General features: G+C 43.7%; 1 protein-coding gene across 3 annotated transcripts in view; it reads left to right on the top strand.

The window, feature by feature from the left end:
* SLC35F3 (solute carrier family 35 member F3) overlaps positions 1 to 18,691 on the top strand; it is a 249,677-nt gene that overhangs the window by 224,187 nt on the left and 6,799 nt on the right. For all 3 annotated transcript variants that reach the window (XM_025184108.2, XM_075924762.1, XM_075924761.1), the window contains 2 exons: positions 5,851 to 6,070; positions 13,828 to 13,953. In XM_025184108.2, the coding sequence (XP_025039893.1) occupies positions 5,851 to 6,070; positions 13,828 to 13,953 (346 nt within the window). The remainder of the gene's footprint in view (positions 1 to 5,850; positions 6,071 to 13,827; positions 13,954 to 18,691) is intronic.

Below are 18,691 nucleotides of genomic sequence, written 5' to 3' on the forward strand. Positions count from 1 at the left end.
ATTTGTTAGTAAATGAGAGTGTTTAAATATTTAAAACAAGTCACCTCTTTCAGTGTGCATGAGTGGATGGCAGTGGAACAGAATCTCTGCGCATACAACTGAATTGATTTTTACCAAGCCATATTCATAAAACATGAAGATAAAAACATTCAATGTTCATAATGTACTTGTGCGGCCAAAATAATCATAATGCACAGCATACTGCTATTTAAGAAGCAGCTGCCTCCTAAGTATGCTTAAGGGGTATTTTAATGAAGAGGTCATTTATCTCTAGGTGATTTCACATCCAGACTGTGCTGTGACTACAGTAATTCCAGAGGTCATGTCTTAGTCCTTTCTTGTTTCCCATAAATTCTCTGCACTGAGGCATTTATCTAACAATATTCATTTACAGCAGCCTTTGTCAGCTGCCTATTGGTAAGTCTTCACAAGTAATGGGCTTTTTCCTTTGAGGACTGTATTGTTTTGGTCTAGACACTTCTGATGACACACCAAGAAAAACATTGAGCTACTTTGAAAAATAACTGGGAAAATGTGGGGAGAGAAATCTGTTGAGAACAAGCTGTCATACTTGGAAGAATTTTGAGTATAAAAATGCCACATTTACCTCTGCTCACCTGGGGCTGTATTAGCATGATATTTAGAAGGCACCAAAAATTAATAAATTTAGGGGTGGTATTTTTTTCAACAACAGCCCCTTACTTATCACTTATTTACAAGCATATATTCTAATCCCAGCTGAACCACTGACTCACCTTGGACAAATTTCTTGACCTTCTTGTACCTCAATAAAACACAGCTAAAAAATTGGAAACTCCTCTAAAGCAATATAAGACCTTCTAAAAGCTCCTCCAAAACAATATCAGCCCTTCTAAAAGCAATAACATTACATCATTTCTGAAGAGCCCATTTGTGTGTGGAGGGAAAGGGGGGAATGCACCTGAATCAGATTGGGTCTCCTGTGTGCTGTGAAAATAAAGAACAAGACAGCAAAACACAGTCCGTGCCCACAAGAGCTTGCAGAGTACAAAATGGAACCCAACTCAGGCAGGTAGTGGGGAAAGGGCTGTAGCACACCAGAGCAAGTGGAGCAATTACGGTGATGAATGGCAAACAGAATACTTCCTTCATTTTTAACCTGGTGGTTCATATAATTGTTTGAGGAGTGGGAGCTCAGGGTTGAAGTGGAGAGAAAAAGGGATTTTTTAAGTAAGAGAGGAAGATAGATAAAAGAAGAAAGCTGAGAGGCAAGAGGGGAGAAGCGTAAGAGAAAGGAGGTTGTTGGGGTAGATGAGGGGGAAAGGGATGAGGATCAACCGACAGCCAATTGCAATACAGCAAATGAGAAAAAAATCAGGCCATGATTCTGCAGGGCACAAAGTGACCTTAGTAGACTGAGGCAACCAACCCCCCGAATCCAAGTTTCAAGGAGGAGTTGATGTCACCAGGCTATGAAGCGTATTCCTGTTATCTGCTGCTACTTCCATGTGGAGGAGCGCAAGAGTGGCAGAGGACTTAGTGATCTGGTGAGTCTCTTAGGCTACATCTACACTGCACCATTATTTCAGAAAAAGCTATTCCAGAAGAAATACTCCAAAATAGCACGTCTACACTACAGAGAAGCCTGAAAATTAGTCCGAGGCAGGCTCCCCTAATGTGGATGTGCTACCTCGATTTAGAGCCCCAGGAAGCACTGGGGAGTAATAACTTTGAGTGGGTTGGGGGAGGAGTTATTTTGAAATAGCAGCAGTGGAGCATCCACACTACAACTATTCCGAAATAGCTATTTTGGAAGAGACATTATTCCTCGTGGAATCAGGTTTAGAAACTCCAAAATAAGCTGCCAGTTATTTTGAAATTATTTTTAAATAACGGACTAGCTGCAAGTCTCGCAATGTTATTCCAAAATAACGCTGCTGTGTAGAAGCACCCTTAGGGTGCAGGACTGATCTAGAAGGCCAAAGGCCCTGACTCTAGTTGCTGTGGAGAATAAGCTATGAGGGTCTAGTAAGGACTATAGCCTCTGCGATACCCACAGTAGGTTCTAATGCCCACCTCAATGGTGTTACATGTTGGATTTTACGTTGCCTAATTTGACAAGGAGCATTCACACTACAGCACCACCTATGTGATATGGAACATAAAGTATATGAGATAGCTATGTATGCACTTATAGGGCAGGCACATATTTTGGAGGAAGTAATATTTTCCTGTAAAATAATGAATTCTACTTTTAGTCATTCTGATTTGAGTGAATTACTCCCATCCCTCCCCTTTTAATCATACTTTGGGGCATTTCATTTAAGCAGTGGCTGAGGTTTTTCAGCCTGCAGTTTGATTTTCTTACTTTAAAGCCAGCCTGCACAATGCAGGGGAAATCCTTCAGTTCTGACTCAGACTAGTAGTCAATCCCTTAAGTGACATTTTGGGAGCGAGGAATGTAGTATACCTGGGCCCTCTGTTTCTTTCTAGCAAACTACAGCCCCCGATTTTGGGTCTTCACATATTTGGGCATTCACTTAAAATTTACGTCTGATCTTCTTGAGCTGTATTAGCTCTAGCACAAAATTAGGTCCTGAGTTGGGGACATTCCTTTGTCCTTTAAGTGAAGTTAGTGTTTGTGAAAGTCATAGAGTGAATCTGCTATGAACCTGCACCACGATTTCAGCTGAGGCAGAGATTAGCAACTATGTAAGCTTCTCTTTACTACCCCAATATGCCTCAAACATCCCCAATCAGCGGCCAGCTCTAGAAGAGACAGTATTTCCTCACATGGGGATTTCAAAGTAGGAATAGAACAACATGGAGACATAGCTACTAGGTTCATTAGGGCCTGGGCTGATACCAGAAGACACAGGATACCCTTCTGCTGGTAATGACATTCAGACACTACGCACAGGCTTCTGGGACCCAATGATTCAGGGAGAGAAAAACCCATACATCCTCCTAAATTTCCTGAGTGAACTAGTCCTAGGATGGGCAGATTCAATGTAGCCCTTGGTATGAAAAAAACAGAGGAAAACAAGCAAATACTGAAATATAAAAAAAAAATGTGTCTTTTAATGCCTGGGATTTCCCTGAGGCAGATGAAGCACAACTAGGCACCAGTTCTGTGGTGACACCAGGGCTACTTCTACACTGCAGGCTTCTTGTGCAAGAATTTTTTGCAGAAGAGATCTTCTGCAAAAAGTTCTTGTGCAAGAGCACATCCACACTGCCATGTGCTTTTGCGCAAGCGATGTGCTTTTGCACAAGCGAACGTCCACAATGGCATGGACGCTCTTGTGCAAGAAACCTCTGATGGCCATTTACAGAATGGCCATCAGAGCACCTGTGCTTTTTTTCCGATAGGGGTTTCTTGCGCAAGAAACCCTGTTATCCAGCCACACCCACCTTTTTGCACCAGAGCTTTTGCACAAAAAGGCTTATTCCTCGTAGAAAGAGGAATAACTCTTGTGCAAAAAGCCCTGTCTTCTGACGATCTACTGTACTTTTTCTTGCGTAAAAATGCACTTGTAGTGTGGATGCTCCGCAAGTTTTTGCGCAAAAACTCTGCAGTATAGACATAGCCCAGGAGTAGGCTTCTTCTTTGTTCCTGCAACAGGGTCTTCCAGTCCTTCCCTTGGAATGTGTCAGGCTCCCTCACCAGGAGCTGCCCAGGGTGGTGTGTGTCTGTAATTAGCAGGGCTTGCCAGCCGTGCTGTCCGGCGATCTGCGCATGCACAATCCATTCTGTGCATGCACAGATCGCCGGAACCCAGCTCTTCCGGGTTGCAATCTACTCACCCCGGGTGAGTAGACTGCATTATTTGTCGAGCCCTGGTAATCAGAGTGAGGGAAGTGAGGTTGAGAGGTAATAGTTATTGTTGCTGTTTCTGGGTATGGTGAGTGTCAGAAGATGTGTCAAGGCCCTTCACTGTGCAATCAAGGCCCTTCACTGTGCCCAAAGAATTGCTGACACTATGGGCCTCTACCTGTGTCTACAAGGGGAAACAATATAACCATGTAGCTCCAAATTATACATACATTTAAGAAAGAGCACATAGTCAATTATCCTTAAAATTACATGTACCTCTAGTGATGGGGAAATCTCACAAGGTTCCATTTGGAAAATTACCCACTCCCTCTGAGAATAAGGATCAAAATGAGCCATTAATCTCCCTCCCAACATTCTATCAGTAAATCCAACTTAATCATGGGACTTGTGTAAAGTGATATGCAAACCTATTTTGCAGTAACCCTGTGATAAATTAGCTGTGTGCAAAATTTTATCAAAATATTTATTGCTCCAATTTCTTCGTGTTTATTGCCAAATTTGGAAACAAGCAAATATAGCATAGACAACAACAACATTTTTTACTGACATCCAAATATGTCATTAGGCTGCAAATTTTATCTTCAGATTATAAATCCCTGTGTTTACATTTTGCATTATACTGTATTTGCATGCAAACAATTTGTTTGACACATGCCATTTTAGTTTTGCAATTGTCATAAAACCAGTGACTCTAGATGGTTAGCTTACAATGTTTACACCTGCAAAGATGTCCTACCATTGTGTTCTTGACCCCTCTATCCAATCCCGGCTTTATCACCACCTCTGCTCTCTGTTTGACAATAAACATCACATTTACATTGATGACACCAAACTTTTTTTCCCATCCATCCATCCATCCATCCATCCATCCATCCATCCTTTGTCCCTGCCAACATCTCCACTTCTCTGTGCACGATCTCTGTCATATATTCCTCAGTGATTGGCTCCACTCAAATTATCTCCAGAATATTGTCTCCAAGGCTGTGTTCCTTCTTTTAAATGAGAATAATTGCCCTAATGCTCTCTAATTTCTTCCATCTACCGCCTTGACTCTGATCTCTCCTTGTGAGATGTACCAGAAATGATCCATCAGTGTTTATTTTTCCATCTTGTCCATTATCTGCAGGACCTAATATAGCTGGATTTGGATAAACAATACTGTTCATTCCTGCCCTTATCTTCACTTTCTCTCTGTCCTTATCTATAATCCATGCACTCCCAACCTCCCACCTTGAGTACCACAGCTTCCTCTGGGCTGGTCTCCTTTCCAAATTTCAACTTGGTCCTGAACACTGTGACCACCAAGAACTCTCAAACATAAACTCATCATCCTGACCCTTATTTACCTTCCCGGGCACCACTGCCTCATTAGAGCTGACCTCACCAACTTCCTTTTCCTTTCTTCCATTCATTGAACTGGTTATGGGCAAAGCTTAGTCCTCACTCTGAGTCTCCGACAGTGACAGTGCCTTTAGCAACATTGCACCTGTCTGATGGAAAAGCCTTTGTCTTAAACTCAGTTTCAGTGAGTCTCCAGCCATTTCAGATCCTGCCTCATTACCCATCTCTTCTCTTTTCTGATTACAGGGGAGGCCACTAGCTTAGTAGCTAAGGCAACAAATTGGGCATCAAAAGGCCTGGATTCTGCTCCCAACCAGGTCACAGATCTGTGTGATAACTTTGGGCAAGCTACGGAACCACTTGTTTTCCCAGCGCTACAATGATAATAATGATACAAAGAACTTTCAGATATGTGGATTAAAGGTGCACCTTATTAATATTATAGTTATTCATTTTGACCCCCTACCTCCACCTTTCACCATACTCTTATGTGCTTATCATTTTCGGCTTTATAATCCCCTCTATGTGTTCAATATTTTTGTGCAAATGATGGCTTTTGCAGCAGACTGAAACTTGTCACCCGTCTTGTAGGAAAGAGATGGTATAAAAAAAGGCATTCTAATTGATACGACACATGCAGGACTTGTTCACCACTCAGGTATAATAATATTGCCTTTCTTTCCTTGTTTTAGGGAGTGCTGCCGATTTTTTGGAGACAATGGCTTGACTATGAAGGTGTTTTTTACCAAGGCAGCACCCTTTGGTGTTCTTTGGACACTCACAAACTACCTGTACTTGCATGCAATAAAGAAAATAAACACTACGGATGTCTCCGTGTTGTTCTGCTGCAACAAAGCTTTTGTGTTCTTGCTTTCATGGATCGTTCTCAGGGACAGGTTCATGGGAGTGAGGGTAAGTGTCTCCTTCTCTCTGTCTCCCTAACTCCTTCGCTTTAACCCGCTTCCATTTGGCTCCTTCAGAACAGCATCTGACATTAATAACAGCAGGTTTCTCTGCTCTTTTAGAGAGGTGAAGTTATGAGATGAGTCAACATAATATCCTTATGGTGCTTGCAATCCTCTGGCCCTGTAGTCTGTGCAGAAATGCATTTCATTACAAAACAAATCAGCACTGAGAACCATCACTGTGTGGATATCTCTCAACATTGCAGCCTCCTCTTCCTAGAACTTGCTCTCTTTGCTAACTGTTCCTTCCAAATGAGATAACTTATCCCAGACTATGACAGGAAGGATAACTGGTACCCCCATGTTGTCATGAACATTTATCATCCTTTTCCTGTTATCTTTCTACTACAAAGCACTGAGCCTAAGGTACTTAGAAATTTTTAAAATTGTGAATTTCTCTGGGTGCTTTACATGTCCTTTTGCATTTTCGTCCATATTCTGTGAATACATGGGTGCATCTCACATCTGCCTATGACACAAGCCCTGTGGAATTAGAGTATTAAGTTCTGTGTCATGCCTGATTGTGGACAGCTATTGATATAAACACAGATGTGGCTAATTCAGCTCCTTTTTCTTCAATTATCTGTTTTATATCTTGTTTCTGTGTGGAAATGGGAGGGAGGACACCAAAAATGTTCCTGCAGTGAGCTCAGCTATCCATTGCATGGCTGCACAGTTTGGGCTAGAGTTCACAGAAATCTTGTGAATGAACACTACATAACACAGCCTGTATAAGACACACTGGCAGGTGAAGAGCTGGAGAGAACTACCTGGTCTAGGCTATGTCTCACAGGCTAGCAAGAGGAGGGAATTCTGGGTGGGAGATCTCTGCGGTGTAACATTGTGGAGGTTGGAACTTGCCAACATGGCTCCTAGGAAGCACACCTCCAGTAAATTCTCCTGGCTGTGGGCACACAGGTGGGAGACAGAGCTTTCTCTGCAGCCTGCCCATGCTCTGCATAGACCCTGCAGCCACAGACTATGGTCCAAGAGGTACTACCAACACAGCTTACCCCTTCCATGGGTGACATGGAGGAGGGTAAGCTTTGAGGGAAAATCTGATCCAGAGTTGCCTTTGCAGTTGTTAGAATTAAGTCCTGTCTCCATTCAGCCCTTGGAGAATATTCCAGCAGCCCTTAGCACCAAAAGGCAGTTCTCATATTCCCCACTGTCTACAGAGGCAGCTCTGATCAGCAGCTGTTACTCATGCCTCCTGCCCCAAGCTATTCAGCGGGGCTGAAAGCAGTTGCAATGTGAAGACACTGGGGATTTACGTTACACCCCGTTACGCCAGCCGAAGTGGAGATGAGGAGTCTGCTCTCTTCTCATTAAGCCTGGACAATATTTCTCTTTTGTTTTCGGGGCAAGTTTAACCCCCAGGATATGCTGAGATTAAAAAATTACTTTAATAGAAGAATTTATTTCTGTGTTATTGAAAATCTTGAACCACATTGTTATTATTGCAGCAGGGCCCTGAGGCTACAACAGGGAAAATTACAAAAGGTACCAGCAAACCATCCAGCTGTTGTCTGCACATTACACTTTCTGACTGACTTGACAATGTACTTATTTTAACCAGGAGGAAGGGAAGGAAGAGAGTAACCAACAAGGGAGCCTCAGTTGAAGAGCTGTAGTGATTTTAGGGGGTGACTATAATGCTGGTTTTGTTGTCTTTTGGATAAGAGAAACAAACGATTGGGACTGTTAGTTAAGACCCCATTGTTCTGGTCAAACTCTAGTGGAGAACATTTACATCCTCCCCTCTTTAATTTTCCTGCATTTGTAGTTGGAGACGGTGTTCTTAATGACTTTCCAGCGCAGTGTGTAGTGTACTGCTGTACCCTGTTAAACAACTGATGTTTCACTCCTTTAGGTGGCTGCTTTTCTATGATGAGAGATGCAAAGATTGTAAACATACATGTGCAACAGAGTAGAGAACTTTGTAATCCTGCGTGATGAAAGGCAGTGTGTAAATGGAAGTTACTGGTAATGATGGATTCACGTCAGACAGTTCACATCTGGATACTTTTAAAAATCTGTCTGTCTGTGTGCATTTTGCACTCCAGCCTGGACGATGTTCTTTGACATCCCACTTGCTTGCAAAGAAACATAAGCCACTCAATACAGCCAGCTTTGGCCCCTAGCAGTGGTGTATCCAAAAGGGGACACTTGGGTGGCCCTGATTTCAGATGGGTGGGAAATGATGGGAAGCGGGGGCAGGAAAGATTGGGCTGCCTCTCACCAACCAGTCTTGGAGAGAGTAGGATAGAAGAGAGGTCCCGGGAGCAGGTTAGGATGCTTGTTCCTTTGTACCTGCCCACTGCTGTTGCTGGAGAGCAGTGGGTCGGGACACTTGAGAACAGAAGAGACTAGCGTGTATGATTATTTCTATGGGATAGTGACCTCAGGGTGGGTTTGTAATGGGGCTGTCTCTCCAGAGCTTGGATCCTAAGTGGGCGGGCCACAACCCAACCAGGCCCACTTGTGGCTATGCCCCTGGCCCATAGTCAGAACCTCTGTGTCCTCCTGCTTTCAACAGCAGCAAAGAGGGAAAGCAGTCAGCACGCAAGTAACATCCTACAAAGCTAAACTCACTCTGAACTGGGAGGTGTTTCAGAGCCCGCAACTCACATGGCCTCAGAAATGTTGTGTAACACACACCACTAGGAGCCTGGAAATCTTAAATTAAGACTCAGCTTTCATGTAGCAAGTTATCAGCATTATTAAATATATGCCCTCTGGCTGGACAGAACTAAAACTTCTGGAAGTCCTGTGTGAGCATACACTGGGGCTTGTGTGAACCTATAGATAGATGGATTCCTCAGATAGGTCCCTTGAATGCTGGCTCTATTTGGTTGTTCCAAAGTTCTGGTCAGGAATAGAGGGGGTTTTCCCTAGACATTACAAGGACCAAGAGTTCCAAATCTGGCAAGCCTTTCTAGTTCATTAGAAAACTGATGTTATTCTACAGTATCCTGAGGGCTACACTTTAGAGTTTATTTGCTACTGCTATTATTTTGTAAGTATTTCTTTAGATATCATCCAAAATAATATATGACCTTTCACTTTTGGTTTTTACACAAACATGCACACACCATGTTTAGCTTTTGTCCAAGTAGAACAGAAGACATGTATTTCCTTAACACAAGTTGGTCCAATGAAAGATATTACTTCACTAGCATGGTCTTCTGTAACATGTGGCAGATAGCTACAAAGGAAATTACTAACTTCAGAATTCCCTTCTAGAGCACCATTCCCCAACACTGGGTCGCCTTTTAATCACAGACATTGTTAGGAATTGTGTAAATATCTGCAGCCAAGAAGCTATGGTGAGTCAGGATTTCAAGCAGAATATACTTGCTTGATAGGCTGTAATGCTTTCAGAGAAGGTGGCTGTGTCTACATTGGCACCCTTTTCCGGAAAAGGGATGCTAATGAGACAAGTCAGAATTGCAAATGCCGTGGGGGATTTAAATATCCCCCGCGGCATTTGCATGAACATGGCTGCCGTTTTTTTCCGGCTAGGGGCTTTGCTGGAGAAAAGCGCCAGTCTAGACGGGATCTTTCGGAAAATAAAGCCTTTTCCAGAAGATCCCTTATTCCTGATTTGTCTCATTAGCATCCCTTTTCCGGAAAAGGGTGCCAATGTAGACACAGCTAATGATGGGAAGACTTAAGTTTAATCCAACACAATCTCTGGTGCACGTGACATCCTTAATAGGCAGGTGGGAGCCTCTGCAAGAGAAAAATCACTAGAAGTCTGGATTTAGTTGCTTTAGACTTTGACGGCCATATTCCATTTTCATTCTATAGTCAAAAGCATTCAAGAAAAGAAGCCAACTGCTAATTCAGCATACATGTTACTATATATCTAAGCATGACATGTCAGTGTGACTTGAGTCTAGAAATGCACACCAAAAGTCAGTTGGTATTGATTTTAAGAGTGTACTTCCGTCTCCTAGGATTTCCACCCACTGAAATTTGTAGCAAAACTTAAACCATTTTTCAGTTCATAAATGCACTTTTGGAATTCCAGTCCTACAGAATTGCTACTCTTGATAATTCACAGTTATCCTGGTATATTAGATAAAGATGGGTGTGAGTCAAAATGCCATATCTGAGTATCCCCAACAGTTGGTAAAATGTGGATCAAGATTTCCATAGCTCACACCCCTCTCATCATTAACTACAGGTTGTACCTTCCTTAACCGGGACTCTCTGCTCCGACAACATCCATGTTCCTGGACCACAGAACCCAGGCATAGGAAAGTCTGGCTGTGGGGCAGGAGCGCAGCAAAGAAGTCCTGAGGGGAGCCAGCACAGCGGGGACTTCTGGCCCCAGGAGCCAGGTGGTAGCAGGGGGCTGGCAGTGACCAGGGAACTCTGGCCCAGGGAACCACATCTGGGCAGGCAGCAGCGGGATTAGGCTGGAGCCCTAGCCAGGGGCCATGAGGGGAGGGACCTCTCCTGGTCTGGCAAATCCCCTCATTCGGGGCTGGTGGGCCCGAGGGTGCCAGACGAGGAAGGTCCAACCTGTAGTTTATAAATCCTTTTGGTGTCATCCAAGATGCAAGAGGCTATTGGATTTAAGATTAGGGATCTTTTAACTTAATACAACTTGAGCTCAATCTTGCACAGTGCTTTCAGGATAGACACTAGCAGCTCCATCTGTTTACCCTAACAAAAAGAAGATTATCCGGTAACTTTATCACAGTTTATATGTTTCTACATGGGGAACAAATATTTGATAATCCGCTCTTCAGTTTAGCAAATTAACCTAAAGCAAGATTCAATGACCGGAAGCCAAGGCTGGGCAGATTCAGGTGGGAAATACACCATACATTTTTAACATGGTAATTAACCTTTGGAGCAATTTACCAAGGCTTATGATGGGGTTGTTGTCACTGGCTATTTGTAAATCAAGACTTGATGTTTTTCTACAAGATCTGCTCTAGTTCAAATCAGAATTGTTGAGAGAAGTTCTATGGCCAGTGCTAAGCAAGTCAGACTAAGGCCATGTCTACACTGAGAAATAAAGTTGAATGTATTAAGGTCAATTTTTTAGCACCCAGTTTTGTAAAGTCAAAGGTGCATGTCCCCACCAGGCACAAGGCTTCAGTGTAGTTGAAAGTAGTGCATGTCCAGCAGAGTGGCTACCTTCGACTTTGAGAGTGATGCACTGTGGGTAGCTATCCTGTTGCATTCTGGGTTATGCTCCCAGTGCATTCTGGGACCAAAATTGTGCAACAGGTGGTTCTGAGTACATGTCATCAGCATCCCATAATGCACTTGTTTCCTCCCCCCACCCTCTGCAATGGCAAACAGTCTTTTTGCACCCTTTTTTCCCCTTGGTTATTCACGCAGATGCCATAGCAGCATGAGCATGGAACCCATTGTGCATCAAAGCATTGACATTAACTACTGTGCGCCTAATGCTAGAGTATGTCCAAAGTGTATCCAGAATCCACCGGAACAAGAACGCATCTCGGGAGGCCATGAACACACTCTTCTGCGTAGCACTTGAGTTGAGTGACTGGCACATGCCACCAGCATTTGATCCTCTAGTCACAGTGTAACGCCAGTTCTGATGCCATCAGACAAGCACAGACTGGTGGCCCCACATTGTGATGCAGCTATGAGATAATCCTCAGTGGCTACAAAACTTTTGCATGCGTAAGGCCATTTTCATGGAAATTTGTGAATTGCTTTCCCCTGTCCTGAAGTACAGAAATACGAGAATGAGACCCACTCTTAAGATGGAGAAGTGAGGGGCAATTGCCCTGTGGAAGCTTGCAATGCCAAACAGCTGCCAGTCAGTGGAGATGCAATTCGGTGAGGGGAAATCTACAGTGGGGGCTGTTGTGATTCAAGTAGCCCAGGTAATCAATACACTTCTGCTATGGAGTGTATTGTGGCACTGGGGTTATTTAACTGTGGTGAGGTAATAGATGGAAAGCACATCCCCAACTTGGCATCCAGCCACTTTGCCAAGGAGTACATAAACTGCAAGGGGCACTTTTCGATGGTGTTGCAGGGGCTGGTGGATCACAAGGGCTGTTTCACCAACATCAATGTGGGATGGTTGAGAAAGATGCATGATACACGTATCTTTAAAAATTACTGCTTCTTTGGCAAGCTGCAACTTTTTTCCCAGACTGGAAAATTACCATAGGAGACGCTGAAACGCCAATAGCGATCCTTAGTGATCCCCATGGCTCATGAAGCCACATATGGGCAGCCTGAACCGCAGTAAAGCGCAGTTCAGCTACCGGCAGAGCAGTGCATAATGATGGTAGATTGTGCTTTGGGGTATTTGAATGGAAGGTTCTACTGTCTACTGACTAGTTTAGACCTCACTGAATGCAACATTCCCATTGTGGTGGCAGCCTGCTGTGTGCTCCATAATATTTGTGAGAGTGAGGTGGAACATTATCTGTTAGTGCGGGGAGAGGAGGCGCGGCACAGCTCCTAGCCAGGGATTTTGAGCAGTCAGACATCAGGGCAATAAGGAGAGCACAATGAGGGGCAGTGCAAATCAGCGAGGCTTTGAAAGACAGGTTTATGCATGTTGCTGGGCTCAGGTTTGGGCTCTGGCCTACGGGCTCTGGCTACTGACACCGGACTTGGGCTCTGGCCCTGGCCCCCCTGCAGCCAGCCTTGCCGTGGCTCCACAGGACCAGTGCTCCCCAGCTGCTGCCAGCCTTGTTGCCACTGGCCCAGCTGGGGTTCCCAGGACCATGGCTCCATGGCTACTGCTAGCCCTGCGGGGTTCCTGGCTCCATCACGGGGCTTCCAGCTACACCGCCAGTTCCCCTCCCCGCTATGGGGCTCGCAGTGATGCCAATGGGCTCCCAGCCACACCACTGGCCCCCTCATTGTAGGGCTCCTGGCTATGCTGCTGGCCCCTCGCCGGGCTCCTGGCTGTGCCTGCCATTCCACAGATGTTGCCATACCAGAAAATCCCAGTGTAGAGAGGTACAACCTGTACTTAATTCACAACACACAACCAATTTTCTCAGCTAAGCTCTTCTCCCAAATTAAAGAAGACTCTATGCTCATAGGGTAGGATTTTCAAAAGCACTTGAGTGACTTAGGAGCCCAGGTGCTAATTAAAGTGTGCTCCTAAGTCTCTTAGGCACTGCTGAAAATCCTATTCAAAATGTAAACATTCTTCTGAGTCAAAAAATTCTGATCCACCTCCCATTCCTTTTCATCTGAATACACTCACTGGCTGACCTGTAAAATGTTCAGATGTTCTTTATTTTACTGGGTTTTTCCCCCCAATAAACTCCTTCCCCCTGACATCTCCCCTGGATTTTAACTCCTTCCTGGGCAATTCAAAGTCATGTATTGTTGGCAAACACCTGCTGCAGGGCCCACCTGATGCCAAGATGCAGTGACGGAACTGAATTTCCCTCTTCAGATTTATCAGGTGACACTGCTCTGAAGAGCAGCTCCTCTCTTGCCAGTTACTCTGAAACCTGACACAATCACTTCTTCACTGATCCTTGCATGCAGTTTTTCAGTCAGCTTGTGGGCCTTACACTTGCTCTTAAGACACTAACAGACCCTGCTAATAACAATAACACTTGAAGAAGATGGTGCAAAAATGCTGCCCTCTCATTCAGAATGGCTATTAAATATTTTAGTCGCTGGAGTGGGGCTGCTAAATAATATTTCCTCTGTTTCTTTGCTTCTTACCAGATTGTGGCTGCTATACTTGCTATTGCAGGGATAGTCATGATGACCTATGCGGATGGATTCCACAGTCATTCAGTTATTGGGATAGCGCTTGTTGTGGGATCTGCCTCAATGTCGGCTCTTTATAAGGTAAAGACACACAATCCTCTTCAGGTTAAAAAATGCTGACCACCTCGTGTTAATAAGTTGTCTCCACTTAATACCAAATGCGGCCTCTCCTAATCTTTATGCAGTGCAACATCACATGCTCTTTTTATGAATACCTACCATAAGTACAATGACCAATTTAACATTGGAGAGAAGGACTTATACATGTTGACATCACTGGTCCTTATTTAAGGAGCAATAATTGCCTACTTTTCAAGGGGGAATGACTCCCACCAAAGAATTAATCTGCTGCAATGCACTTCAGTGGGAGCTGCAAGTGCTCTGCACCTCTGAAAAACAGCCACCTTTCCCTTAGATGCCAAATTTTAGCAATCCACCTCTGAAAATGGTGTCCAAAAACTTTTTCAAGCTCTTGGCTTTTGAACTGTCTGTGTAGCTTTCTGACGTAGACCCTGATTCAGCAATGTACATAGCACAGACCTAACTTAGAGTATTGATTTCAGGCGATATATAGTCACATGCATCAAATGAAGGCACTAGCTTATGTGTGTTGCTGAACTGGATCATCAGTCTGGGGGGAGGGAAAGATTCAGCCTTCTATGAGGCTACTATAAGTACCCCAAAGATTGTCAGAGTCCTCAAATAAAAAAGAGAAGTCAAGCCCAGATACTGTAACTCTAAAATAAACAACCAGAAGAATATTTCAGAAAACTCCAAACTTGGATGAGTCTGTCTTTAGCCATCAGAAAGGAGAAGTGACAGAGCTAATTCTACTTTTGGGGCTGTATTTCCTTTTGTTTCTAGAATTTTAACAATTATGTTAAATTTAGATTAATTAACTAATAAAATAGTCGATGGGATTTCCAGCAATTATTCAATTAGTCTATAAGTTCAAAAGCGGAAACCCTGCAGGGAGTGTGGGACCAGCAGGGGACTCCCCGCTGGCCCTGTGCTCCCTGCAGCACCTGAGACTTTGAAATGTACAAAAGCCCTGGCAGAGCTCTTGTACATTTCAAAAGGAAGCTCCATAGAGAGTGCAGGGCCAGAGGGGGCCCCCTGCTCCCTGTGGGGCTTCTGCTTTTGAAATGTACAAAAACCCAGCTGGGGCTCTTGTACATTTCAAAAGCAGAATTGCAGGAGAAGCACAAGCAGAGACTGCTTCAGTCCCTGCTTGCACCGTTTCCACTGTGCCTCTACCTCCCTTGCCCCCCGCAGAAATGGTGCTGGGGGGAACCGGCTTTTAAGCCAGCTCCACCAGCACCGGCTCCTGCTCCCCCCACTTGCTGCCTCTCTCTAATAGAGGTAGCAGGGGAGGGGCAGGGGAGAAAGCAATTACTCAATGTCTACACTGCCAGTTTTTGCAGCAGAAAATATGTTAATGGGAGACTCATTTGCATGAGCCACGATCTCTTTTGCATATTTTCTGCTGATCCGGTTTTCCGCAAGGGGTTTTTGTGCAAAAACAAGCTGTGTGGATGTTTCCGTTTTGTGCAAAACCCCCTTTTTGCGCAAGATCCGTATGCCTCAAAAAAGGAGGTATACCAATCTTGTGCAAAAAGGGGTTTTTGCATGAAAAGGAAATGTCCACACTGCTTGTTTTTGTGCAAAACCCCCTAGCGCAAAAATGGATCGGCAGAAAATGCAAATGAGATTGCGACTCATGCAAATTAGACCCTCATTAGCATATTTTCTGCCGCAAAAACTGGCAGTGTAGACATACCCCTAGTCTCTTACACCCCTAATTTTAACCAGTTTCTCTTTTGTTCAGAGCATGGTGTGATTATTGTCAGAAATGTCAGGAGTGGCTGGAAATTAAAGTCCACTCCCTCCTAGTCAGTTCCAACAGAATGGATTTTCTGGGTTGTGGTTTGGTTTACTGATGCTAAAAGGGGCATATGAAGCCATAAACGTCAGGTTATCCACATTACAGATTTTCCCATCACCAGCTGCAAAAAAGCTGACACTGGCTCGTTGTCCCAGTCCTCTCCTGCAGCCTCTTTCTTAGCCGTCTTTGTTATACAGACACAATCCCTATCTGCTTCCCCTGTTCTCACTCCTTTTCTTGACACAGTGAAATAACCAAACAGACTGCCCAGAGGGTGTCAAATCAGGAGTTCAGATTCACTAAGACCTTCTTATCTATAATGAACTCAGAATAATGAGTATGAAAAGTAGCTGCTTTGTCCTGCTCTGAGAGTGAAGATATTTCTGACGGTTTCCTACCACTGACAGGATTTTGTGTGTTGTATCAGATGTTCTCAGCAGAATAAGCTCACAAAGTAATGGAGAGATGGTGGCTAATAGTTTGCTAGCAGTGCTGCTTTGGTTAGATTCTAACCTCTTTAGATTTCATGTGAGACACACCAGTTTGATGTAAGACAGAACATTAGTGTGTTTAAAACCATCGTGAAATAGTCTCAGAGAGGTAGCCATGTTAGTTTATATCTGCAAAAACAACAAGGAGTCCTGTGGCACCTTAGAAACTTAACAAATTTATTAGGGCATAAGCTTTCATGGGCAAAACCCACTTCATCAGATGAATTGGGAGTGGAAGTTACAGAAACGGGAAGAAGTTGCTTCAGTTAATGAAGCTAATCGAGTCAAGATAGAAGTGGGTCATACACAGCATTAGGTGTGGAGATGTGAATATTTGGAGAGGGGAAATTGCCTTTGTAATACATTAATCAGTTGAAATCTTTATTCAATCCTAAATTAATAGTGTTGAATGTCCAAATGAATTCTAGTTCATCTGTCTCCCTTTGTAATCAGGTTTTGAAATTCTTCTGTAGAAGGATGGCTACTTTCAAATCTATTACTGAATGTCCAGGGAGGTCAAAGTGTTCCCCTACAGGTTTATGTGTGTTACCATTCCTGATGTCTGATTTGTGTCCATTTATCCTTTGGCACAGAGACTTTCTGGATTGGCCAATATGTCTGTCCAAGGGGCATTGCTGGCACTTGAAGGCATATACCACATTAGTAAATGTGCAGGTGGATGAACCCCTAATCAAGTGGCTTATGTGGTTAGGTCGTATGATGGTGTTGCCTGTGTAGATATGCAGACAGAGTTGGCAACAGAGATTGTTGCAGGGATAGGTTCCTGGGTGTTTCTGTGGTGCATTGTGTGACTGCTGGTGAGTATTTGCTTCAGGTTAGGGGGCTGACTATAGGTGAGGCCTGGCCTGTCTCCCAAGGTCTGTGAGAGCAAAGGGATCATTTTCCAGGATTGGTTGTACATTGTCAATGACCCAATTCCACCCTGCCCTGATTAGCCTCATTAACACAAGCAACTTCTTCCTTATATATATTCCTGCTTCTGTAACTTCCACTCCCAATTCATCTGATGTGGGTTTTACCCATGAAACTTATGTTCTAATAAATCTGTTAACCTCTAAGGTACCACAGGACTCCTTGTTGTCTTTTTCATAGTGAAATGGGAACATGGAACTTGCTATTCTAGAACAGTACAAAGGATCAGTTAGTTTAGCAACACTCAGGCTCCAACAATCAGTCACCCACACACTTTGCATGTATCAGGGCAAGGCAAAAGCTGCAGTGCACCTAGGATGATATGTGCTTTGCTATTCCACAGCAGGAAATGTTTGACCCCCAATGTGTGATGTGAAACAAACCATCTGACAAGTCAGTTAAGGAACAACAAATGGGCCTTCTCTCTTCCATTCATTGTATTATATCTCTTTAGCATGTCACCTCTGACTTCTCTTCTCAAAGTAAACAGACAAACGTTCACAATCCCTTTCTCTTTGTACTGCTGATGTTCGCTGTGCTGGGCCTTTTCTGTTTCTGCAGCATCCTCCTGTCTGAGATAAGGTTACCAAAGCCCAGTGACCCCTCGGCACCAGGATTAAATACTGGTACCTGCTAATGGCCAGAACTCGTCCTTTCATTTCTTTAGGGACGGTGGATTCGGTTCCATAGCTCACTGTTAAGGGAAGTGTGATAAAATACTGTCATCAAGGGACAAGCCTCGCTTTCTTTACCTTAAATGTGGCCCTCCTTTCTACAAAATGTAAACATGTTTCTGACTGATTCAAATGAGATATTAACATGTCGTTCATCCTATTGATCTATTCACTAAAAACTAAATAGAATTATTGAATGGTAGCGATTATCATTCTGTAGAAGAAATCCTGGACCAAAGTTGGGTCTGACATACTAATGTAAATGCAATGCAAACACTGAAGTCAATGGTGTTACTCCAGATTTAAATAAGTAAAACTGAGAGCAAAACTGAGCCCCTCAGTAGTTACATAGGTTGAATGCTTTAAAAATCAATATTTGTCTTCTTTTCTTCCCCACAGACCAAAATGCCTTTTATAATTCACCACCATCAGAAGGGGAAAACCAAATATTTAACACTCCCTATCTTTTTTAGTACATTTAACGCAGCATGCTAAGGGGAATGGGGTCTGGTCATGAGGACATATGGCCTTTCATGAGCAATAGGATTTAGAGAGAGTTCGCACACATGCTAGGTGAGTGAAGACTGTTGCCAACCACTCAGTGAGTGGTTTGTCATTGAGTTCCTAGCAGAGAAGAAAATTTACGTCATAGACTCCACTGCCACAATTGGCATTCTGATTGGCAGGTGATTGGAAGCAAAGATGATTGGTGTGGAAGAGGCACAGAAGCTGAATTGCCATCACATCCCTTAGAGTTTTATTTTTTCTTTTTCTAAAGAGAATGTTACAAAGAAAAAACAGGTTTAAAGGGAATGTGTTGAGGAAGTCAAATGCCT

Source organism: Pelodiscus sinensis, chromosome 3 (genome assembly GCF_049634645.1).
Source record: "Pelodiscus sinensis isolate JC-2024 chromosome 3, ASM4963464v1, whole genome shotgun sequence".
NCBI classification, from domain to species: domain Eukaryota; kingdom Metazoa; phylum Chordata; order Testudines; family Trionychidae; genus Pelodiscus; species Pelodiscus sinensis.